The 27427-nt window shown below is 42.0% G+C and overlaps 1 protein-coding gene across 4 annotated transcripts in view; it reads right to left on the reverse strand.

Annotated features, from left to right (window-relative positions):
* Window positions 1–27427, reverse strand: part of LOC147016127 (VPS10 domain-containing receptor SorCS3-like) — a 999683-nt gene that overhangs the window by 332662 nt on the left and 639594 nt on the right. For all 4 annotated transcript variants that reach the window (XR_015050022.1, XM_085848866.1, XM_085848865.1 and 1 more), the window contains 4 exons: window positions 26499–26601; window positions 23720–23796; window positions 14086–14177; window positions 3063–3170 (listed from right to left, as the gene is read on the reverse strand). Coding sequence is in view for 3 of the 4 variants with exons in the window: in XM_085848866.1 (XP_085704992.1) it covers window positions 3063–3170; window positions 14086–14177; window positions 23720–23796; window positions 26499–26601 (380 nt within the window). In the remaining variant the exon portion in view is untranslated. The remainder of the gene's footprint in view (window positions 1–3062; window positions 3171–14085; window positions 14178–23719; window positions 23797–26498; window positions 26602–27427) is intronic.

Raw genomic sequence — 27427 nt, forward strand, 5'->3', positions numbered from 1 at the left:
GTTTAATGCTACAATATTAAAAAATTTTTTTTTAATTATCCAAAGTAATTCGAGAAATTTATTTAATTGTACATGTTGGTTTGATCCATACAGTGTAGTGTGTGTGTGTGTGTGTGTGTGTGTGTGTGTGTCTCCTCCATCACTTCCTCTCCTCGCCCTCCCTCCCAATTCTACCCCCCTTCCACCCCCTTAATATCTCCGTCAGATACCGCGGTGCGGTTCTCCATGGAGAAATTTTCGGAGTTAGGAAGGCAAAAAAGAAAAAATTAAAATGAGCAAAAAATGTTTTCAGTTGGTACAAATTAATGAATCGCCACATCACGGCAGGATAGCCAAGAGGTATGCACGCAAGCTCAAAGCTGTCTCGTCTGTGTTCAAATCCAGATCCAGCTATAAACTGTCATCCCAGTGTTTCACAAGTAGGGTGATTCATCAATCTGTGTGCCATCTTTCATATGGACGTTAAACTAGATGTCACATCTGCCGGAATCCCCCCTTCCTCTCCACCTTCTCCCTCATTCCCCCTCTCCCTCGTTCTGCCTCTCCCTCCTTCCCCCTATATATATATATATATATTATATATATATATATCTCTCTCTCTCTCTCTCACCCCTCTCCCTCACTATCCCACCCATCCCCCCTCCCCCTGCTGTCTTACCCCACCTCTGTTAATGTGACTGTTAAGGACTGATGGTTTAGTTGTGAATTGAAAACTGCTTCCCCATGGTGTAACTTGGAGTGATCCGACCAGAGAGGGCGGGGGGGGGGGGGGGAGGACGCTGCACATGCGAGCATGCAGGCCTTTGCCTGGTAGATAGCATACGTTTTAAATACTCCCTCCTGTTTTGTTTTTGTGATTGAACCTTTCAGTTAAAAAGAAAACATTGCTTTTTATGGCGTGTTGTATCGCCATTCCCTTCCCCTCCCCTTGCACTGCCTTCCCCTCATGCTGCCTTCTCTTCCCCACCCCACACGCCCCGTTAATATTCTCTTCAACACAGCGACGTACACGGTCTGCCTCTTCCTCTTCTTCCCTCAACCATACCCGGTGACATGACTTCTGACATGCATGATGTGTCCAAAGTATGACAGTTTCTGTTTTCACATCAGTGCTTCTCATGTACATGGTGGTATAAGTTATTAAATCACTGATTTGTTTGTTCTTCTTGCAGTCCATGGAATTCCTAACATTCGTCTGGAACCCAGATTTCCAAACACTCCATCTTCTTCCTTTATTTATTTTTCACTGTCCATGACTCACGTCCATACATTTCAACTGGAAATACGAGATCATTCACCAACCTCCTCTTGGTTTGTTTTGTCACATCTTTGTCTTTCCAGATCTGTATCAATCCTGACATTGCTGTTATCCCCAACACTAACCATCTATTAATTTTCCCTCCACATTCTCCACTCATTTCACCTTTCGAACCCAGGTAGGTGAAACTTCCCACTATTTCCACATGATCATCTCCCAATATGAACACATTGATCTTCTCAGGTGACAAGATTTTAGTCGTTTTAAGGTTTAAATAAAGACCAGCTTTTCACTTTCCTTCTTCACTGTCTGCAGCGGTTTCATCAAGTCCTCTTTACATCCTGCCAACAGAGTAGTATCAACAGCATACCTTAGATTGTTGATACGTCTTCCTCCAATCCTGACTCCATCCTTTGTCATCAAAGTTTGATTTTCTCATGACGTACTCACAATACAGATTGAACAAGTAAAGGGAGAGAATGAAATCTTTCCCTCAGCCAAGCGAGATATCCATTGGAGGTGTTGGTTGTGGCTCCAAATCTCAACCTGTTCCATAGGTAAGTCCACAGCATGTGAAGATCAGGATCTGATGTCACAGATACTGCTGTTTTGGTTGTAGGGTCTTCAAAAACAGTGACCGTAGATTTGTGACGGACTCAATTCACAACAGACGGTGATTTTCAGAGTGAAGTGCTGCTTCCTCCTCTTCTTGTGGCTTTTCCAATTCCCAAAATCTGCAATTCAGTTTATTCATCATCCCATTAATGTAAATACCGCACTTATCAGATGAAATGATGTCATTGATACTTCTATGATCATTTTCCATTGCTTCAGAAAAGTGATTACAAAAACCATCCCGTCTTCTGTGATCACTTTCATTAATAATGTAAAAAAAAAACAAACAAAAAAAAAAAAACTCGGAATGATCAAATGTTTCCCTTTCTCACCCTGTAGACCAAATAAGCTACATAGGTTCAACCAGTAGTCCAAATAACCCTGTAGATCAAATCAGCTTCACAGGTTCAACCAGTAGTCCAAATCACTCTGGGGCACAAATCAGCTACACAGGTTCAACCTGGAGTCCAAATCAGCTACACATGTTCAACCTGTAGTCCAAATCAGTTGCAAAGGTTCAGTGAAGTTTCTGGATGACCTATGGAAAGCAGCCACCATCGAGAAAAACGATGTCAGTGGAATTAAAAGTTTAAGATGACTGGTATCATTCTGCAGATTATTATTTTCGAGCAGGTTGTTGAAAGGGTTTATCATGGACAAAGCCGATCCGAACTGAGCCGGGTGGGTTTAGTGGCCTTTTCAAATAAAATACAGCACAACGTGAAACAGCATGCCAGGTGCTCATGGTTGAGATTTCTTGCATCTACAGACACACAGTATGTTTCAACCTACAGGGCCTGCTCCAATGTGCACCCCCACCCCAACACCACCCATAAGTTTTTCCACAACATGATATTTCCAAAGCCTGTAATAAACAGTTGTTACAATAAATCACAAAATCAAATCATGACGAGGCAAAATGTTTGTGGAACATGATAAGTGCAAAAGAAAATTGTGCAATTACCACCTGCAGTTACTTTAAAATATTAATTAAAAATGCTGCAGAAAGGGTAACATTTATCACAGCCAAAATAAGAGCAATACCTATCCACAAGGTAGGTTTCAGAGTGTGATACCATAGCCTATTGAAGAAGAATCCAAAATTATTCAGATTATTCCGAGTGTTCAACTTTGAGCCCACAGATGAGTGTTGAGTGCTCTGTGTCCAAGGAAATATGTGCTGACGTACGTCATGACCAAGGCCTCATCACCCGGCTCGCTCAGCAGCCCATCCACGTGCATCGGCGTCACAGAAAATTCGTGCTGCAACCACGTGTCTCCATCGTCCAGACTGAACCTGCATACGACAAGGGCTCAGTGCGACCGTGTCACCAGGGATGCAAACACTTGAGAGGACAAACATTCAAAAACCACATGGAACGTTTGGGCGGCATATCACCATCACAGGCATCTTGACTGCGGCATAATTCTGGTATAAGATTGAACAACACAAAAGATTAATTCAATTGTTTATGGATTTCTTTTCAGTCTGATTTTGTTTGTTCATTTTTTTAAATCTGCTCAACAGCTTTGATGTGATATTTACACAAATTACTGTTTTTGTTCCTGCAGTACAAAAATCTAGAAGTATATGCCTTCAGGAAGTATTCACACCCCTCGACTTTTGTCACATTTTGTCGTGTTACAGCCTGAATTTAAAATGGATTAAATTTAAATTTTTTTTGTCACCGATCTACACAAACATCATGACAAAGTGAAAAAATGTTTTAAATTTTTTTTTTACAAATTAATTAAAAATTAAAAGCTGAAATGTCTTGCATCAATAGGTATTCAACTCCTTTTCTACGACACTCCAAATTGAGCTCAGGTGCATCAAATTTCCTTTGATTAAATTATCCATGAGATGTTTCCACAACTTGATTGGAATCCACCTGTGGCCAATCCACTGATTGGAGATTATTAACCTCTGCCATTGAAGATGGACGGAGGTTACTGTTTTCACCCCTGTCTGTTTGTTACTTACGAAATCTAAAGATTTCATAAGTATATTGATGACTTCCATCCTCTGTTTGTGTGTATGTGTGTTTGTGTGTTTGTTTGTAGGCACGATAACTCGAGAACGGAAGAAGCTACCAATGTCAAATTACACCACGTGATTCAGGAGGGTGATGGTTAGCGCTGATTAGATTTTGCTCAAAATCGGTCAAAGGTCAAGGTCACAGTGAGGTCAAACATAATTCCGTAAATTCACGTGGAGAAATGGAGTATTTTTGCTTCGGTCGACGTTACGAGTTCATTTTAACTTCAATTTTAATTTTGTCTTCAGTTTTTGCGATCACTTAGGACGCTTCACACTCGGTTGTCGAAATTCTGGTAAAAATTGGATGTTTTGGAGACGTTTTAAGATTGTATAAAAAATATTTCACTTGCCGCGTCATGGCTCATCACGTGGTGCAGTGCGCTCGAGCAGAGGCGTCGTTGAGTCACGTAAAGGTTTTCCGTGTGCGCGCTGACGGTGTTTTCGATAAAGATTGTGTTTAAAAGTCATTTTTTATCCCAATAAAAGTTATCGTCGCATGCCTGACTCGCTAAGCCGTCGGATTATGTAAAGATTGTTGGTGGATGGCCGAATATTACGGTTTTGTGACTTTGATAAAATAATATTAAATAATTGCATGGAGAAATGGAGATTTGTGCTTCGGTCGACGTTACGATTTTTGATGGTTTGGTACAGATCATCGTAGAAACTTCTAGTTTGCGTCGCGACCTTCTCTAGAGACAGCTTTTATTCGACAAGGTGAGAGGTCAAGTTGACGATTTCGTAAGTACCAGTCTATGACTGCTTGTTTGTTTGTTTGTTTGTGAACAGTATTACGGAAAAACCCCTGGACGGATTTCGACGAAACTTGGTGGGGGATTGGGTATGGTCCAAGGATCATGCCATTAGATTTTGGACTTGGTCCAAAGTCCAATATGGTCGCTATGGCGGCCATTTTGAAAAAATATTTCAATTTTTCTTTTTGCATTTCTATATGTTTTAAGTGATTTCCAACCAAAAAAAAAAAAAAATTTGTTCGAGAAAAAAAAAAAATTAGCAACTTTTTTTCAAAATAATTTCGATTTTATTTGAAAAATATTTGAAATTTTTTTTTTTTTGCATTTCTACATGTTTTAAGTGATTTCCAACCCCCAAAAAATAATTTGTTAGAGAGAAAAAAAAAAAATTTTGCAACTTTTTTTTTCAAAAAAATTTCGATTTTTTTTGGGCATTTCTACATGCGCGTCGATCTAGTTTAGTTTATTCAATCGTGGTTCAGTAGAGTCTGATCCGTTTTGACCTACAATGAATAGGATATCAGGTTCACTTAAATGACCCAGCAGTATTGGCGGTGGAGGTTTTGCACTCTACCGAGTGCTCTCCCTCTAGTTTAGGAAGAAACACATCTTTCTATACAAGGTCCCACAGTTGACAGTGCATGTCAGAGCAGAAACTCCACCATGTAGTCCAAGGAACTGTCCGTAGAACTTCGAGGTAGAATTGTAAGGAGACCGAGATCTGGAGAAGGGTATAAAACAATTTATAGAGTGTTGAAAGTTCCAAAGAGCACATTGAGCCCCATCATTAGGAAATGGGAAGAATATGCTACTACCCAAACTCTTCCTAGAGCTGGCCGTCCGACCAAACTGATCAACTGGGCAAGAAAGTCCTTGGTCAGGGAGGTGACCAGGAACCCAATGACCACTCTGACAGAACTACAGAGTTATTTTACCAAGATGGGAGAACCTGCCAGAAACAATCTTTGTGGAACTTCACAAATGTAAGCTTTATGGGAGAGTGGTCAGACGGAAGCCACTCCTGAGAAAAAGGCACATGACAGAACGCCTGGAGTTTGCAAAAAGGTACGTGAAAGAATCTGAGAGCAGGAGGCAAAATATTATGTGTTCTGATGAGATGAAAATTGAACTCTTTGACCTGAATGGAAACTGTCATGTCTGGCGAAACAGAGAACAGCTCATCACCCATCTAACTCCTTCTCTGCCGTGAAGTATAGTGGTGGCAGCATCATGCTATGGGGATGCTTTTCAGCAGCAGGGACTGGGAGACTTGTGACGATAGAGGGAACAATGAATGGAGCCAAATACAGGCAAATCCTTGAGGAGAACCTGCTTCAGAGTGCAAAAGACCTTCGAATGTGGTGAAGATTTCTGTTCCAACAGGACAATGACTCCAAGCATACAGCCAAAGCAACACTGGAATTTTTTCAGAACAATAATGTGAAAGTCCTTGAGTGGTCCAGCCAAAGCCCAGACTTGAATCCCATTGAGAATCTGTGGAAAGGCTTGAAGGTTGTTGTTCACCGACACTCCCCGTCCAACTTGACAGAGCTTGAGCAAATCTGCAGGGAAGAATGGGAGAAAATCCCCAAATCCAGATGTGCAAAGCTGATACAGACATACCCAGGAAGACTCGTAGCTGTAATCACTGCCAAAGGCGCTTCTAAAAAGTATTGACTCAGGGGGTTGAACATTGATGTAAATTAGATATTTATGAATTTCTTAATCAATTAATTTGTAAAAATTTCTAAAAACACGTTTTTACTTTGTCATCATGGGGTATTTCGTGTAGATCGGTGACAAAAAAATTTAAATTTAATCCATTTTAAATTCAGGCTGTCACACAACAAAATGTGAAAAGGTCAAGGGGTGTGAATACTTTCTGAAGGTGCTGTATATTATATATATATATATATATATATATATATATATATATATATATATATATATATATATATATATATATATATATATATATATATATATATATATATATATATATATTAGGCGAATGCTGTCTGTGTGTCTGTTTGTCCTATCCTGAAACACACAAACGCTCCTCGGGGAGAAAAAGCTATTCAATAAATGTTTCTTCCAATCAATCCAAACCTACAGGAAAATGATAATTTTTTTCAATCAGATTCAGCCAGTGCAAGAATAAAAGGCTTCCTTTTTTATATCGTGGTAATTTTAAACCACGGGTTTTCTGCTTGTCCATTATAAACTTACGAACTCATTTGGCACAGCGCGAAGAGGCCTACAAAAGAAGAATCATCCTTCCAACCTCTGGAGAAAATCTTGCTATCAGTGGAAAAGTTTTTGATTTTACATTCCAAGAATAGGCCTGAATGAGAAATGAAATTCCTGCAATATGAGTGCTACCTAAACTTACGGCCATTTATCATTGAGGAAGAGTCACTGCCAGCTTTCAGGTAACCTTTATGAGTCACAGTGTGTGTAATTATGATACCCTTTCCCATTTGGACTCGTAAAAACAACCACAATGTGATAAGAATTGTATTTAGATTGAAAATTAATTTAATAAGGAATGAAATTTCAAGTGTTTAAATTTGGTTTTATTACATCGTGCTCAGCTTGTGAAATGTGTTTCTGGGTTTGATTCCCGGAGGATTCAGGTCCAAGTTAAATTCTGTTTGGGAAGGAGTCAGCAGGGAAACTGCACCATGAATCACACCACCCTTCAAATGGGATATTAATCTGGGCTGTCGCATTTGCCATCATGTGGACTCTGCCTGAAGATATTATGGAATGCTTTTAAACTTATTATGGAACGTTGACCTCTTGGGCAGCTGCCCTGGCTAATTTAAAAATTCCCTTTCATGAGTTGGGATTTGATTCAAATTCACTAAAGGTTCATCTTATGGTCCACCCATTCAGATGATTTATATTTTAGCCATGAACATTTCCTTGCCTCACTTGGTCCTTTCCTGGTCTATAATCATCGTATTACCAATTATTTTTTGTATATATTGTCGAGGCTCGAATGAGAGCTAACTCACAACGCACAGCAAGGGGGGCAGGAGACAGGAGGGGTGGGAGAGGGAAGGACAAAACGGTGGGGAACAGAGACATTAGGAGATCTGTGGAAGAGGGAGGGATGGGGCGGAGAACATGGGGAATACAAGATGGACATTACAGGGACTTTCAGGAAGGAAAGCAGGGAATTTGGAGGAGGTGGGTTTGGGGTGGATTAACGGGGGTAGTAAAGATCATGGTTTTGGATGGGGGAAGATAAGAGGTGGTGGTGAACTGCTGTTTTGAAGACCGGGAGGCAAGAATGGGATTGAAGAGAGTGAGAGAGTTTATTCCAAAAGTGGGGAAAGAAGAGGAAAGAATTTGGCTCCATATGCCCCATCAAGATCTAAATTTTGAGCCTCAAACGAATGATTAGCTCAGAACAGGTGTGATCATGATCCACCAAACGAAGGCACCAAAATAAATTTGGTGGTTGGTGAATTTGTTGCAACCTTTATTAAGAGTTGACTATTTCTCTCAATGTGGCTTGTGAGCCAAAGATGAGTAATGTTTCTTCCAGCATGCATAAATGGGGAAATTAATCCTTAGTCAACTAGAACGGCACTCGTAGAGCGCGTGGTCTCTCCTCGTGCGTTCATTCTGAATAAAAATACCATCGTCAACTGAACACGCTCCTATTAGAGGGAACTGCTATTATGGCCCACATACTTGTATCATCCATGCTCCCAATTATGTGTCACATAGTTTATTGGAATGGGTTATGAATGTCATAAATTTCATTCTTAACTCACATCCAGTCCTAGATAAGATAGAAGAAGTTTCAGATTTTTGGATAAGGATTTCAAATCAAGCAATATTGGCTGGAATACCACTTCACCGATGATATCATCATTATCACCTTATATACCCCAAAGGAGAGTTGATAACACATGCCAAGTTTTGATTCTTTTCTTTGAGCAGTTTCAGAGAAAATGATGTCCAAATTTTTGTCTTTAATCCAATATGACTGCCATATCATGTGACCTATGACATCAGAGTGAGCAAAAAACATATTATCCATGGGGAGTCACTCGTATGTTTAAAGTTTCGCATCGATCGGACAGTTGTTGCAGAGAAAAACATTTTAAAAGGGAAAATATACGGATGTGGGCGGGCACACGCACGTACGCACGCACGCGCACGCACACGCACACGCACACACACACACACACACACACACACACACACACACACACACACACACACACACACACACACACACACACACACACACACACACACACACACACACAGTCTCGCATCTCCTCCAGGGTGAGACTAATAAGTACCATGGCCACAGAAAAGGATTTGGGAGTGGTTGTTCATGACAAGCTGAATTTTCACCACCATGTCTCAGCTGTTGTTGGCAGGGCATACCGAATCCTCACAATTGTTAAGGGGACCTTCGTCCACCTGAACATCAGGATCCTCCCTCTGCTGTTTAAGACTCTTGTTCGTCCCCACCTGCAGGATGGTAATTACCTCTGGCACTAGAGGTTCAAACTAAATGATGACAACGTTGAAAGGGTGCAGAGAAGGGCCACCAAAACTCATCCATGGTAATTACCATCTCAGCTATCAACAGAGGATCATTGAACTGAACATGTATTCATTCCCTGCTCCACTGCATAAGAAGAGGGGACATGAATGCTGGTGTACGAGATCTTACATGGAACAGTTAAACTGGACCTAGACGACTACTTTACCCAACAGCACAACATAAACACCAGAGGACACTCCTTGAAGACCTTCAAAGAAAGGAGCCGCCTCGAAGTCAGGATGAAGTTATTCGCACATCAGACAGTGGATGATTGGAATAATCTTCCGCAAGGTACTGTAGAATCCTCATCTGTCCAGGCTTTCAAAACCAGCCTTGACAAACATTGGTGGGGGGGGGGGGGGGAGATTCAAACTTCCCTGAACAATCATCATTAGCAAAGTTTGCTGGATGTAGTGACCGGGAGCTTCAGGACTATCCTTTATCCTGTAGATCATTGGTCCCCAAGCTGTGGCCCGTGAGGACTTTCCAATCAAAACACATTTCCATGTAGCAATTTTAAAGGGGTTTACACAATGCCACTGCCGGCCACTGCCGCTTACCGCCGGGAGGAATCAAATCAATTTGATTTTACCTTCCGGCATCTTCCGGCAGTATAAATTTGTTCAGAATTACAGTGCGTGAACAATCGATCGATCGAATACAACAATACATATAAAAATTATTAATTAAAAAAACAATACTCCAATAAACCCCAAACGTTGTATCGATTTCTCAACACAAACGTTGTGTGACAGTATCAAGTTTCTCAATAAAATGCATCAATTTTTTTCTGGCTCCCAGCATCTTTGGGAGTAGTGAATGCGGCCCGTGGGATCAAAATGTTGGGGACCACAGCTGTAGATGATGATGATGATGATGATGATGATGATGATGATGATGATCCATCTGTGTAAATATGTGTATTCTTGGGTTCCATTAGCCAAATCAATTCCCCACCTACCATTAACCCTATCTATCCACACCCACATCATCAACATGGAAATCGTCCTTCCATTCATTCAGAACCAACACACATGGCCAATTCAATGCAATGTTAAGGTCGCACAGGATAAAAAAGAGGCATTCTCCTTCATCAATAACTTAGTATCATCATATTACCGCTTTCCCATTTCTGACACCACCTAACCAGCTTTCCACGGACACTCTTTGAGCAAAAGAATAATGCTTAGCCTTTACCCTTCCACAAAAACGTTCAACAATAGGCCGGAGAAGCAACGACCTTTCAAAGTGGTTATTAATACGCAGATCCATGAATGGTATTATTTGTGGGGGTGTTAAACCTTTAGCAAAGTGTAGAACGAACCATCTATCGAGCATTGCAGATAAAAAAGGTTAATAGACTGGTTTCTGACACAAACAAGATGATGATTCCGCCTGCACGATGTACCCCGGTGTCACAGAGTCACGAAAACATGACCCCCCAAAAATGGTGATCCAGAGTTGATGGAGGTCGCTCCTCTGCGAATGAAATTCACAAATTCTCCCCTCCCCCCCCCAGACGCCCCCGACACCCCTGATTAGTTCAGGCAGGTTTCAGCGATTGCTTTGTGGATTCCATCTGAACCCAAAACAAGTCTGTCATGAGTAAAAGGATCTCACGACAGGTGAAGACGCACGAACAGTGTACCTGGAGGAGCTGCAACATAAAAGCACAATGAGCAGACGAAGAAACAACATGGCTTTCATTTGTCAAAGGTTTAATCTCATTACGTATGCAAATTGGCTTCTCTATTGAACCAGAACTTAATTTGCATATCACTGTGTTAAATACATTAAGAGTCAGACAGGAAGGCTGTTTTTACAATTACAGGTAACCTTCGAAGAAAATAAATAAAACATAAAGAATAGGTAGTTAGACTTCAGTGAGCACCAAGTAACTCCTGCGCAAGAGTTAGTGTTGTAATTAAATACATTTGTAGTAATTGAATTTATTTTGTTAATGTTTTACCTCCTTTATTACTTCTTTGTGGTTTGTCCAATTACCCTTACTTCGCTCTTCCTTTCTTTCTGGAATTGTCTCTTTCCACCGATATCTCAGTGCAGCACAAACAAGGAGTGAAATTTCGAGTTCATTACATTCCCCATTGGCAGCTCCACCACGCTACGTACACCCCTATTCTGACAGCGTGGGCAGAGAAGCTATTTAAGGTGAAGCCGTGGTTTAATGAATCGCAAAGTTCTCCGGGCACTTAGTCAGGGTCTGCCGATGCGTAATTACGCACAAGGTAGATGGGGCTAAAAAGAAAGACCTGCGAGTTATAAAGTGCTTTCCAATCCGCGGAATCATGATCGTGGCATGTGAGTCACATTCCTGTGGGTTTGAGATGTCACATCAGCCATTGTCAGCATGTTGCCAGTTTCATAGAGGCAATGAATCGTGTCAAGTCTTGAACGCGAGGGATGCAAATAGGTTGTCCAATAAGAATAACAAAAACTTTTAACTAGGGCACGGAAAGGAATGAAGGCGAAGGAGCGTCACCGTTATAACAACACTATTATCAAGCTTGAAATTAATTTTGGGACATGTGGTGCTTGAAATAAATATAATTAATTGAAAACAATTTTGTGGAGAGAGAGAATAACAGGGAAAAGAAGAGCGAGAATTGCTTTGAAATACGTGTCCCCGACCGATATGTGATATTTTCTAAGTTTTAAAAGGACATACTGTAGCTCTGTGAAAAATTGACAAAACATCCTGAAACTGGAACTTGTTCTGTAACTAATCATAATATAGCCGTGCACCAAGTTTCAGTTGGATATGCTAAAGGGTGTGGGGGAAAAAATTCTGAAAAACCACAGGTGGGACGGACAGACGGAGAGACACAGACCAAACTTGTGGTCCCCTCCGGTGAAGGCGGTAGGGAACTAATAACTCTGGGGTCATAATATATGTATTTTATGCTTCACGCGTTTGAATACTCCAGAAATGCTTGCTTTTTCAGCTGGGAGGATGGACGAGACGAGAGGCATGCACATGAGCCTCTCAGCTGTCTCGCCTGGGTTTGAATCTTTTCCGTCATCTCGGCGCAACACAGGTATGGTGAGGCAACATTGTATGTGCTGTCCCACGGATGGACGTTAAACTGGTGTCCCTTGTGCGAGCATTAGTTGTTAGACGTTAAAGATCCCACGGTGTCCTTCTTCGAGAGTTGGAGAGCTATCACCGGAACCATTGCCAAATTCCGAATGCCTGCTCTAACCCATAGGGGTGGAGGGTGGTGGAGTTGTGGGGGCACTGCATCCATGGGAAAGCTGCACCCCCAGCAAATGATGCTACCGACAGCAATGTGTTCCATGCGAAAGAAGAATGAGAAGCTTGCCATTTCATGGAATGCTCAATGGCCTTGCTTTTTCATGGATCAAAGAGAGTGTTTCATGTTTGCATGGCAGGGACAATGCACTATATAACCAAAAGAGCAGAGACAAATGCACTATCGGTGGCAATGGGACAGGAAGGCAATATGCAGGGGTCATTGCTTTACAACTATTTATTTGGTTTCCCAAGTGCTGTACCAAATTGTGACAAATATCAAGTATAATAATGCACCATACCCCTCCACAGCGAGTGCACATATGGTCAGTTGTTAATTGCTGTTTGCTGACCGTAGCTTTCAGACAGTGTTCAAACTTGTTCCAGAGTGGTACGATTGCATTGAAGTTGGTGATCCGGCTTGGCCACTGCAGATTTTCAATGGTGTCCTCAAAATACCACAATTCCTTACAGAGACAGCAGTCTGGCAAGAAGCGTCGTCGTGCTGGTAGACATAATGGCCCTCGCCGCGTAGTTGTCGATCAAAGCCAGAAACATCACAACTAAGCATACGGTACTTCCACTGTGTGGGGATAACAATGTTCATGCAGATTGGGTTCGAGTGAATTTCAAGTGTACGTGTGCTGCCCCAACTCTTTTTGGTCATGCGGTGCATATTTAGTTGATCGGGTTGTTTTGTTTAAATTTTCTTCACGTCGATATCATTTCATCACGATATACCTCCACCTGCCGGCATTCAGAACTTTCAGAGTGAGCGTTTCATCCTTCCATGTATTATCATACGAGCGTGCATTATTGCTTTATTTTGCTCTTCCAAAGTGAGTTTCGACAACGCACTTCACTCTTGCGTTTCTCCGAGAGAGCCCGACGAAGTATATCTTCTGAATAAATAGTGCGCTATGAATTGATTTGGCATTTGTTTATGAAACATCCGTTCCATATCAATGCCAGCGCCCTATCCCATCCTCCACTCCATGAAATAGAAATGAAAACAACCATTGTCTTATCGACGAAAAAGATGACGTCAGTCGTGATACTATTGCCAATAAATACAAGTAAGGACCTTTTTGCACAACACTTTGGATTTGCCATTAATTGGTTAGCGATGCTAAATGAGGAACCAATGACGTCCACACTCAAATAAGTGTTTCCAGTTCGATGGAAGGCATTTCTCGTTCGTGTTTTGTACTATTACTCTCAATTATCGGTTTTAAAACTTTAGTATTTTTGTTCATGCAGAGCAATAAAGAAAGTCGTTGAAATGCAGTATTATGTCACGAATATTATGACAATTACCTTTGCCACTGAAAGTGGATGGAGGTTATGTTTTCACCCCTGTTTGTCTGTCTTGTCTGAGTAGGATATCTCAAAAGGTTATGGTTCCGGCCCATCAATGGGATACAAAACGTAAACTGTTCAGCCTGGTGGAGGTGTGTGCTCCATCAGGTGCCGTTCTCGTTTTGATTGTTTCAAGGAACTGTCAGTGTCCAAATTGTGATAAGATGCATTTCAAAATAAATTCTCAAAGCCAAATCTGAGGAAACTCACCAAAGGTGTTGGACTGGAAGGATGGTATCACGTACAGCCACGAGTGCACCTCCATGATCCAACAACAGTACGTGGTGTTCCTTATCAAAGGCCTGCACGCAGACAATGTCACATGCTTTCCTTTCAAAAGGTGACATTTCTGCAGCACTGTAGATGGTTTGGTTTAGATACTGCTGCTGAATAAACAACAAATGATTAAGACTTGATAATTACTTACTTAACATCCTCAATTAATCACACATTCTTATTAGTTCGGCTGAGAAGGAAGTTTTGGACCAAATTTTTTCGCAAACCGTCTCGCCAGTCCTGACATTGAACTGCAGAATATTTTAGCAGGAATTTGTAATTTGTTCAGGGTTCTGGCAATAACTCAACTCTTTACGAATGACATCTTCAACACACATCGACTAACGTTAGCAGACGGTCCCCTTGCACGACGGATGATGTCCAGTGGGTAGCTAGCTGGCTTTGGAGGGCGTCTCCGACATGTGGTTTGTGTAAGAAAGATCACGGCTGAGGGTGAGGCCCAAACGTTTGAGAAGTTTCTCAAGAAAGTATATGAGAGCGTTTGCCAGAAGATCCTATTGGAGAGACCGAGTGAGAGTATGAGATTTGCCAGGGTTAAGTACAGAACATCTCGAGACAGTACAGAACAATTAAGCCCTGAGGATCATTGGCACTTTCGAAAAGGATGTCAATGCACAGCGCTTGCTTCTCTCCCACAGCAGACAGGTTCGCAGTGTCACAGTTTCTCCTGACTCTCTTCAGTTCTCACACCACCAATTATAGTCGACATCTGCCCCTTTGCAGCCACTCTTACATGTGCAAGTTCCTTGTTCATCCATCACCTTATTTGCCTACCCAAATCCTGCACTATCTGCTCATCTCTCTATTCTTTTGATTTCATTCTTCTTCTCATCACCGGAAGTCTTTCAGCTTCAGCAAAGTTCTGCTCCTCTCTGCAGTGGGTCAATGGTGTCATATCTCTGTTATTTTTTTGATAACACACACACACACACACACACACACACACACACACACACACACACACACACACACACACACACACACACACACACACACACACGTGCACACACACGCGCACACACACGCATGCGCACACACGCACACACACGCACACACACACACACACACACACACACACACATCAACAAATATACACCTACCATACATCAGGAGTGTGATGAGCACTCCGCTGATCCCCATAGGACAACAATGTGCTCATCACACTCCACATGTTTCGATTTACCCGCCAATCACATCACGTGACTTCTGGTTCAATGGTTTGCATTTGCAGGAACAATTGTCTGGGTGGCATACAGGTGGTTGTTCTGTGCGGATAATGCAGTTTTACCATGTGAGTTAATCTGCGGTGATGCTCACCACAACAGTCAGAGATGTGTCTGCTGCGCTCGCGCGCACACGCACACACACACACACACACACACGCACGTATAATTTCTGCACCTCCATATGGCTAACACAAGCTGCCTCGGTCTGTACCACTTTGCCATCATCCGTTATTGCGATCGAGTCCAGCTTGCGCTGTGCTAGTGAATCTGGTTGGACCCTTGCAGATATTATTTTTTTATCAAACCTGTTTCCACTTTGATATTTTTATTTCTCTCATCCATCAATCCCCTCTGGCTCCCTCTCTCCTCATTTCCCTCTCTCCATGTTGTTCTTGCCTTACAAATGGCAGTATGTATGCTTCTTATCCAAAGTAACATGTCCATAGTAATCTCCAATAATTTTGATCTGTAGTACAGTTCTGGTGTTCACGATGTTTTTTTTCTTGAACTGGATCATACAGCAGGAGGGAATAGTTTGCATTACAAGTAAAATGAAGAGCCTCCATTCCCAGTCAGCTGGGACTCATTTTGCCGACCTCGGAAGGATGACAGGGTGAGTCAACCCACCTGTGTTATTTCAACGGAATGATGTCGGCTCAAACTCAAGACCCTAAGATCTTAAGCCAGCTACCTTAACCACTAAGCCAACACTAGGATGGCAGCGTGGTTGTAGATCACGTGATTGCTGTTATTTTGACAATTGGAGTGCAAGTCACCCTCGCATAGCGAGTTGCACTGCACCAAATGCTTGCACCATGTTCACACAGTCTTACTCTGTACTACTAATTCTCCCAGACAGATTAATTCCTCCAACATTTTATGTTCACACAGATGCCAGCTCTAAAATCTTCAGATTTATTCCAGACTCGCTGTTCAGCGTGAGCATACCTTTAGCCCTCTGCTGCTGAGCTCTTCGATGAGCCATGATTCATGTATGCCTAAAGCCTCCTTGAGTGGATTTTTTTTTCTTGTTTATCATCGTATTCTTTATTAGTTGAGCTGTCTCTCATGCCTTCCACTTTCCATTCGAGTTATACCTTACAAGCTCAACCAGAGCCGTTGGATGACTGTCAGACTTTGCGAGAAAAATTAACTTGGAGTTTTTGGGTTTGCTGAGTTTAAAAAATGTTAGTCATTCTTTTCTTTAACTTCCCCTTTGACCCGTGACCTGACAAAGGTCAACCCAAAGTGAAAAAGTGGCCTTGACCAGAAAAATCACCCTCGGCTGATCTCAGATCATTTGCGTTGAGTGCATTCCAAGCAAGTTCATGACACTCAGCTCCAAACAAGTGGCACTGGAACAAGTATCACCCTGTCACTTTCTATTCGAGATGTAACCCCAAACAATGCAAAGATGAAGAAAAATATCAGTTTGGTTTGAACTATGTGGTACTTTAACCTCATCAAAGTGGCAATGAACAATGCTGAAATGCATGACAAATGCAACTTCAAAAATCCACAAAAAAGATTCCAAAATCCACACGTACCAAAATATTTTGCTCGATTCTTGTAGATTTTATTAAGATTGATCAAAAAAAAAATATCTTTGGGTGATTTGTGGACCCCACCCCTCCACCCAACGTGAATTAGTTTGGCCTAAACCTTTTATTTTATCTTTTATTCAGATTTTAGAGGGGTTGGAGACCAGTGGAGAGACTCAAAACCAAACGGGTTTCATAAAAAATTTGGAATTCCGGTCCCGAAGGAGGAGGATATTGGGACCATACTCTGCACAGAGCGTTGGTGCGGCTAAAGCAGTCTCCTTGGCTATTCGGCACAATCCTGAATGTGTCACCACTCCGACACAGTATACCAGCAAGCTGCTGGCACTCATTTTGCCGACCTCGGAAGGATGACGTGCTAAGTTAACCCCACCTGGTGTTAATTCAACAGCTGAGCAGGATTTGAACTCAGGACACTCGGATCCAAAGCTCACACTCCTAACCATTAATCCAACACCAGGCATGGTACCTAAGGCTCCGGCGGTAATGCGAATAACGTTTTAGGACCTGCGTCCCCTACAAGGTACATGGTTGGGCTGACGTTCAAAGAAAACTTGTCACAAAAGCATGAGTCACATTTGCTCTACGGCTAGGATACGGCGGCCGTACCCCCCCCCCCCCACTGAATTGACAGAAACGTGCGGCGGCCGCAGAGTTTCTGAGGTGGCCTCGGGGTGGCCCTACGCCGTATGGCTATCTTTTACAGGCCGTAGGGGTCTCCGTGGATTAAAGCGCGGAGTTATATTTTTTTCATTTCTAGGTTGGCCGTAGCAATTTGACAAGCCGTAGCCATGACGTAGATGTGTTCCACATCGACCGTAGGTACGGCGTACGGTGGGCTTGCGTTATTCGTGCGTTTTCCATAGGTTCTTATCATTGAAAAATGAATTTTGCCAACCCCCCCCAAAAATTACGGCGGCCGCACTATTTCCACGTTCGCCTTCGGGCCCCCTGCGGTCGCCTTGCGGGCACCTTGAGGCTACCGTGCGTCTGCCTTGAAAATTCTATGGCCGCCGCAGGGACGCCCTAAGGTCACCGTGCGACATCAAATCAAAGACCGTACGGCACCTCCACGTTTTCGATCTCCACAATTTCTAAATACCCCGTGCGGCTACCCAAAAAATAAAAACACATGTTACTGCTACATTGTGTGACCGTGGAAATACTGCGGCCACCCTATAATTGCTAGTGACTGTAGATTTTTTAGACCCAACGGCCGCCGAGCCAAATGTGACTGAAGCATTACCAACTGTCTAGCAACTTGCCGAAAGTGAGTTCAGGGACCCTAATATCATTTTTCTTCAAAGCGCAATTCATTACGAGTCGAACGATGTGCGACAACATTATGAGAGCGTCTAATTTGAGCCAAGGGATATTTTTCTGGTTAAGGAGGGGGGAGGGAGGGGAAAAGAATGATTCGAATACATTTTTTAACTCAGCATGCTTTAAATTCCCCAGTTGGATCTTTCGAGCAAAATCTGAGCGGGTCAGGCAACAAAATGGCCCTTTTCTAGTTGAGGCGGTGTGGAATATGACCCATTTGCTTCCTTTATAAATTGCCGATACTCGATCATGACCAATATGGTACAGCAGTCAGAAAACATGGCTGCCTTTCCAACTGCAGCCCTTGCTGATTATGCACCGACTATCATCGTTATCCAACAGCTTAATAATGATGCATATGGATCAGGTTTCATGCCACATTACCAACCTATTTTACATCTTTGCTACAACATCATGTCAACTCAAATCGTTTACACATGTTCTATTCAAGTAATCAAGCAATTTGTTGAGACACAGAAAGCGTGCCAACTCTTCTATGATCAGTAAGAGTTTACATTCCAGAATACTTTGGTGTTGTAGGCCTACATTGCAAAATATCATTTGCTTAAAATACATTCCAAGTCAATTAATCTCTCGACCACTAAATGGTAACTTTTGCCACATAATATGCAAATCAATTCAACCCTTATTATCCATTCACATGTTTATTGCTAGAATGGTCGTTAGCTTGAATTGCCTTACAAACACCGAGCTTACAGTAATAAAACTTCTTCAGGGAAATGAAACTTTGGATAACCAGGACCAGCAATGAATTTACCAATTATGGTGAAAACATTGCAACTTCAGCTCGTAATGATGATCGACACTTGATCGATTCCTGTGAATTATTTTGGATGTTAATATATAAATAATTATTTTCCATATCACAAACAAAGAAACCATCTTGCGTTTCAAGCTACATTTAATAACAAATCTAATTGTTGTAAATTCAATGTTTAAAATGACAAGTTTTCAATGGGGAAAGCTGTCCGTTTGCTTGATTGCTAACAATCCACATTCATCGGTAACTGTCGGAGTAGTTTTCCGACGAGGTTCTGAATGGATGGAAGGGTGAGTGAAATAGTTATGAATGTGTGATGGATTTTGAACAACTGGGGATTAAAAAGAAATATGAACCACCTCGAGGATAACGTGCAGCTCATACCTTTTCCCTTCGCAGAAGTACGAGCTTGTACGTTAAATTACCCTCACATTCACTCGCAATGAAAATGTTTAATGTTCAAGAAAAAGACACCATGGCAGTGCACATCTTGCATGGATCACCCATCAAACCGAATGCAATTTGTGAAAGGAATGCCATTAGTATGCTGCGAGAGGGGGTTCTAATGCAGGACTGCATTGGCACGAAATCCACGCTGTAAATCGTTAAGAGACCATACACAAATCATATATGCAGAGGGGTGTGGGGAGCGAGGGCAGCATGGCAAAGGGAAAGAGGGATACCAGACGAGGGTGAGTGTGTTAAAAGTTTTGACATTTTTGCATACATAATATTTTGATATCCCCCTAATTAGGCAAATCTGGGTAGCACTACCTTGCAGACGTTATTTGGATATCCTGGAGGGCATTTAAGAGTTAATGACGAAGCGTATGGATTGGAGATACAGGAAGGTCAGATTGTGAGTGATTGGCTGAATACAACTTCCCTGATTGCTATTAGCGAGTCAAATAAGGATTTCATTTGTAATCTTAGAGTCAACATCCTCATCCTACTGGGATTATTTTTCTTCAGTTTTTGCAGATGTTTAACATTCAAACTCTTTATACGACTGTCCAGTCACGTTCACAACTCTGCCACCATACTGTAATGACAATAATCTACAGAAACCGTGAAAGCAGGACAAGATTACAGCAAACATGACAATAAGAGCACCTCGTCATTTTGCCTAATTTTTAACATTGTTACTGGATTCTATGAGCACTGGCCACTTATACGCTGCTGTGACAAAGTAATTTATGTAGGACGAATGGTTATTTATTTTTTTTCAATAACCCTGTTCTGTGTTATACTTAAGGAACATTTGACCAGAAAGCCATTAAAGCAATAAAAACTTCCTCAGACATTTACAAACAAATGGCAGGTCATAAAATTGCATAATCTCTTAATCTTTCATTTTCTTAAGGCCGAGTACACCTGTGTGAATTATCATGATCAGCCAGTGTCAGGGTGAGCTATTGTTAAAGAATAAAATTTTAAAGTTTTGTGAAAAATTGGTGTCGGCTCCCAAAGGGAAGCTATTATGCTCCCAGCTGAGCATGGAGAACCATCGAATGGCTTCTCATGCTGATTCAGCCATCGTTTTAGGCCCGAGGGTGTGGGTCAAGGTTACTGTCAGCAATGTGCGCGCCGCAAGACGAACGCCCACGAACGGTGTGGCGCTCTGGAGATTTCACACTCAAGACTGCCATGATTTTGTTTTCATAAAATGTGAATAGTTTTCGATGAACAGCAGAAAAGGAATCTAATGCAAAATTCAGTCGTTTTGTCTCCAACAGCAGCAATCGTTATGAAAATGTTAAAAAGATCACGCGATATGTATTGCATATCCACCTTGAGTTTGCAGCAACAACCAAAAAAGATTAACTTTACACTTCCCATTAAATACGTAAATGACAGGCACGAGTTTCCTGATGGGTGAAAGTCATTTTGTATAGTTTATACCAACAAGGAGAGCAGCAAGGAACTTCGGGACAGGAGGCCGGCCATTCGCCGCATCATGCCTGTGCTGCAATAATATCACCCGTCCACACGCAGGCTACCTACAAGTCCTGCCAATATCCTTGTACCCCTGTATCTACAATGTATCCCGGCACCTATCGAATTCCAATTTAAACCTAACTACTCGTTCTGCTGCCATGAACTTTCAAATGAGACAATTCCATGCATTACTACTCTGACTGAAAGACCCCGGACTTATTACTGTCATAACTCTCCTCTTTTCTTTCAGGCAATGGCCCCTGGTCCTATCACTGTCTGTTTTGCTTAAGAAATAAAATACCTCTGGTTTCCTGGTAGTGGATGCTTCATTTGATCCTCCGATAGATCTGTTTCCAAAAAAAAAAAATCGACGTAATCAGTGCACATTTACCTGTGCTGCCATCAATTTTATGTTCTCTGTTTGTGTCAATTGTTCCAAGTATTGTGTGCTAACACCCGTGTATTCCTTTGTGCTAATTATATTTATTCCAATTCTGCATTTCAAGCTCGGATAGTTTTGGGCCTTCCTGTTTTTTGGGGGTTTTTTCAACTGTTTCCCATAGCCACTTGTCGTGTCTCCATCCGCTCCATCGTATTATTCACCGCCCTCACTTTTATTCCTTCCATAATCCATATACTTTCTGTCTTATAAAAAAAAAATGACAATTTTTTTTATTTATTTACCTCGTTATGTCAGTCTCTCTCACTTCCTGTTGGCCATGTGTTCGACAGGCCCTGCCTCGATACTCATCCCTTGCTAAACATCACTTCTCGTTGAACTCGTCCCTTTGTAGCCTGCAACAAAACCTTTCCCTTTTTTTCCCCTTTCTTCCTTCTCCAAATTACCTCAAATAATAATAATTAAATGTCTTTCATGAATAATTATCATTCATTCTCAACTCATTTCCTAATTCATTCAGTCCCAAACTTTCCTTCCTCATCTCCACTTTTCTTCTTCCTCACCCTCTCACTCCATCAATTTAAACCTTTTTATAAAATAATTTTAAAATGTTCAATCTTCCGACGTCCTTACTTCCAAGCACCTTTCTCCCATTCTGCTTTCCCTTCTCCCTTTCCTTTTAGCTCCATCCCTGGATCACTTGCAAACGTATGCCTCATCCACCATCGTGTTCACATCGTGCTGTCTCTCTTTGGGCCTTTAACTCACATAGTTAGCAGTTCTGAACGGGATCCTCTCATCTCCTTTCCCTGTCATGGCTAGAGTTCCCTAAGGTAGTATCTTGGGCCCTGTCTTTTTTTTCTTATTTTTTTTATACATGCTCTTGGCTCATTGAAGAGCTATGACACAGAACAGATGAAGACATAAGAAAACAAAGGGAACAGCAGGAGAAAGGGCAAACACCAACAGCAGGGTGGAGAGAGAAAGTAGACGAAGACGAACAAACAAGCGATGCAGGCAACGACGAGCGGTAAGGGAGCAGGCAAAGGGTGGATAATATGGATACATAAGCAAAATGTTGGGAGGGGTACGGGGTGATTTAACAGGCATAGAAGAGATCACGATTTTGGATGGGAGTGGGGGGGGGGTGACTTGAGGTTGTGGTGAACAGTTGTCTTGAAGACCCAGAGGGAAGAATGACATTGAACAGAGTGTGGAAGGTGGTTCCACAAGTGGGGAAAAAGAGGAATAAACGAGTGGATGTGAGTGTCTGAGCCTGTTACTTTCAAATTGCAGACAGGTAAGTGACCTCTGTATTCTGCTGTCTCCTTTTTGGTGTTGTACCCTCTACCCTCTTTTGGCTGTCTCTCCAAGGTTTTTGCAGGACACATATGGTCTGCTAGTAACCCTCTTCTTGTTGTACTCCCAAAATCCAGGCTCACTGCTCACCTCCACTCATTTGTTCCACCTTTCTCTCATCTGTGGAACCAACTTCCCCAGTCTGTTCAGTCGCATTCTTACCTCCAGGGTTACAAAACAGCTGTTCACCACGACTATCCATACTCATGATCTCTTCTACCCCAATTGACCTCATTCCAAGCACTCCCCTTTTCCAGGTTGTTGTGATTTTCTCCCCCTCCTCCTCACCTCTTTTCATTTATTAGTTGATTTGTTGATCTCATTCTCAACCCCCCCCCCCACCCCCCTCCACTTGATCTCATTCTTACCTCTACTCTGCCGATGGTGTCTCCCCCTTTCCATTTTGTTCCATTCCATTCTGCTCTAGCTCTTCCACGAGCCTCGACGATGTATACAAAAAAAAAACTTCTCATACACCTCATATTAAAGACATCAATGAAATCCCCTCCTAATTGTCTTTATTGTTTATAATGTATAAAGTCCCATCTCATTCAGCCACTCCTCATAGCTGAGTCTCGTTAGCCCAGGAAACAATCTAGTAGCCTTACAACGAACCCTTTCTATGGCAGCTGTTATGGTTACGGTTAGGGTTAGGGTTAGGTCCTTCAGTTAGGGTCCTTCCTCAGATGTGTTGCCCAAAACTGCACACAATATACTTGATGGTGTGTCACCCATTTCCTGTGACAGAGAAAGCAATGCCGCTTGATTTATAATTTATCCCCCTATGAATACAACCTAAAACCCTGTTGGCTTTACATAACGCTACCTGGAGTTTACCTTTACATAACGCTATTGTGCTGTCTGCTTACCCCTCGGATGTATGACCACCACCAGATCCATATCATGTGTGAATATTAGAAAGAAATGCAACAAAGTCACTGCAATTCGGAATGTTCACCTCCTTCCAAGTGTTGCCACCATTTGCAGATATATACATCCGATGTTCATAGTCGAGAAGCTCTGAGCCAACATTTCCTGCACAGAAAGATATGAAAACCAACAATACAATGCGAGTAGACTGCAAAACACAACTTGCCATTTGTTGTGTCGAACACAAATTTTGTTTCTAGATGTGAAAGTTATACCACAGTTATGATTGTTCCACAAGTATTGTGATAGCATGGAGGCTATATACGTCAGATTCTACCAACCTCCTGAAAAAGGGGAAAATGGTCGTAAAAGGTTTGTTGTTGTGTAGAACTTACATCGATATAAAAGCACAATGCAATGAGAACGGCATTCGTTGGAGCACATACCTCCGCCAGGCTGAACAGTTTATGTTTTGTATCCCATTGATCAACCAGATCTACACTTCCGGTCAAAAGTTTTAGAACACCCTCATTTTTCCAGTTTGTACTGAAATTTAAGCAGTTTCATGTTTCAACGTACTCTGAAATTAAAGCATAGAACAAACAAACAATTGCAGATAAAAAAGAAATCATGGAATCGTTTTGTTGAACAAAATTTAATCTAAATTTTTGACTCATCAAAGTTGCCACCTTTGGCAGATATAACAACCGAATATACTCGTGACATTCTTTCTACAATGGAAATCAAATATTGTTCGGAAAGTTCTTCCCAACACTGTTGCAGAAGTTCCCACAAATGTGTTGCACTTGTAGGTTCCTTTGCTTTCACCCTTCTGTCCAGTTCATCCCAAACCAGCTCGATGGGGTTTAAGTCTGGAGATTGTGCTGGCCATTCCATGATTTGAAGCCTACCGTCTTGTTCTTTTCTTCAAAGATAGTTCTCACATAGCCTGGAGGTATGTTTTGGGTCGTTATCTTGCTGTAGGATGAACCCATGACCAACTCGGCATAGACCAGAGGGTATTGCATGGCACTGCAAAATGCTGTGGTCGCCCTTTTGGTTCAAGGTGCCAGTCACTCTGTGCAAGTCGCCGAATGTGGATCCAGCAAAAGAGCCCCAGATCATCACGCTTCCTCCTACATGGTTGGCAGTTGGTGTCACACACTGAGGAACCATCCTTTCGCCTACTCGACAGTGTACAAAAACCCTGTGTGATGAATGGAAGATTTCAAATTTTGATTCATCGGTCCATAAGACCTTACAGTTTTCAGTAGTCCACTGACGGTGCTTCATGGCCCAGGCAAGCGTCTTTTTCTTATTTTGCCATCTTATCAATGGCTTTCTTACTGCCACTCGACCTGTCAAACCTGTAGCTCGAAATCTTCTCTTTATACTTGAAACTGAGACCTCCTTACTTCGACCAGTGTTAAGCTGTGCTTGAAGCTGCTGTCCTGTGAGCCGCCAATCACGCAAGCTGTTAACTCTCCGAAACTTGTCTTCTGATTGCGTTGTGGCTTTGGGTCTGCCAGACCTCTTCCTGTCAGAGTTTCTTCCAGTTTCCAAGTGCCTTTTGATGGTACAGGAAACTGTACTCACTGACACCTTGGCTTCTTAGCAGTTTCTCCAAAGGAAAGACCTACACTTTTAAGGATTATAATGGTCTGTCTGTCTGCCTTTGTTAATTGTCCTATTTCTCGCCATTATGATAGCAATATACTACTTCCTGCAGTGCGATATTGTCCAAATAATGTTTCAGAGTGTGTCGCAACACAGTCTGTTCCAACACTGCTTTTATGCAGACAGAGGGTTTGTAAATAATCAAAAAAAGTTGGGACACCTGTAGAAATCATTTGCATCAACTTTCAAGGCTTAATTTACTTCCATTGCTGCAGAACAGCTGCAGTTGCTAACCAATTACTTGTTCCCTGAAAAGGGGACATTATTTTGGATTATGGGGCATTATTTCAATTAGATCGGACCAACCGTATCATAAATGGCCATAACTTGGGAAACACCTGGGAAACATATTCAGGTCTCCAGCGTCAATTGTGACGTCATATCAAATGAAGAAGAATTGTGACGCCCCCTCTCTCTCGCCCCCCCTCGCTCCCCCCTAGTCTCGCCCCTCCTCTCTCTGGCCCTTCTCTCTCGCCCCCACTCTCACCCCCTTCTCTCGCCCCCTCCTCTCTCCCCCTCTCTTTTTAACAACTCTGAAATTTACATTTGTCAGTTTTTGGTAACCTAAACATTTTTTGATTTTTAACCTCTGGCAGTTTACCGCTTAGCTTTGTACCATTTCAGGTTATTCACTGGACTTGAACTGCTTAAATTTCAGTAAAAACTGGAAAAATGAGAGTGTTCGAAAACTTTTGACCGGTAGTGTACATCTGGACCTGAACCAAAATCTAATTGGCTGGTTCTTGTCACCGACTCAACTCATCCACCAAGTTTCATCTGAATCCATCCATCAATTTTGAGACATCATGCTATATATCCTTTTTGGCCCAATCTCTCAATGGTGAAGAATCATTTAAAAATTCTTGAATCCGTATCTGGATCCGGATCTTCACCAAAATGAAATCAAATCGTCCTTTTCACACACCAAACTTTCCCAGCAAATTTCGTCCGAATCCGTTCATAACTTTGAGATATCCTGCTCACAATAAAGACAGACAGACAAAAAGACAAACAGACAAGGTTGATAACATTTGGTGGTGGAGGTAATAATATATTTTTGGATTGTTCTCAACGTCTGCATTTTGGGTTTCACCTTTTAATTACTTGTCTATCTATATGTAAAGTCAACGTGGTATGACAGTACGTTTGTGCACCATTTGGCCATCCCAATATGGGACCAATAGGCCTACCTGTAGCCACGATCAGACCAGGAGCTGTGGTGGCAGAAACGATCTTTCCTGCAATGGCCGAACCTCCAGCAGTTTGCAAATGGAGATGAAGTGAACATTTTGGCTGCAAAACAAGCAAACAAACAAACAAATGAAATTGCACATTGAGCAAGGAATTGCAGGAATAACTTTGTCATATCTCCATGATCTCTGAAAAAACAAAAACCTGGAAATCAATTTGGTTCTTACAAGTCGATAGTGCTGTACTGTTTAATGAGTTATAGCACTGAGTTTGGTCATGATCATAACTTGGAAGTCAATCGGACTTGAAATGGCGTTTTTATCGCAATTTAAAATTTTTGACCCGACCCCCCTGACATTTGACCCCCGACCGCTAAGAAGGGTATTGGTGTGACACCACAATGAGACATGTTTGGATGCAGAATTGGAAGGTGCACATTTTGGATTTGGTTTGAAGTCGATACAACCATCTTAGCGGACGTTATTGCGAAAATAAGAATTTCGGTTTTTCTATGACCTTGACCTTTGACTGAGATTCACCAAAAACGACAAGTGTCTAAGTTGGACCATGGCCGACGTCTGTACCCAGTTTGGTCATGATGGCTGAAAAGGTGTGGCTGCTACAGGGTAAACAAACACACAAACAAACAGACAGACAGACACACACACAGAATGACACACACAACCGACCGACATAATTGCTGAAATCTGAAGGATTCCGGCAATTAACAAACAAACAAGAAATGGTACATACTTAACAAAGAATTTTTTTTCACACAAGCCCCACGCAGGAAATTATTCCTGTTTATTAAATTTCTGTATGAGGTTTATCTCTAATACACCTACACACACATACACACACACACACACACACACACACACACACACACACACACACACACACACACACACACACACACACACACACA

This window comes from Eptatretus burgeri, chromosome 12 (assembly GCF_056783735.1).
Source record: "Eptatretus burgeri isolate ZD-2024b chromosome 12, Ebu_testis_v1, whole genome shotgun sequence".
Lineage (NCBI taxonomy): Eukaryota > Metazoa > Chordata > Myxini > Myxiniformes > Myxinidae > Eptatretus > Eptatretus burgeri.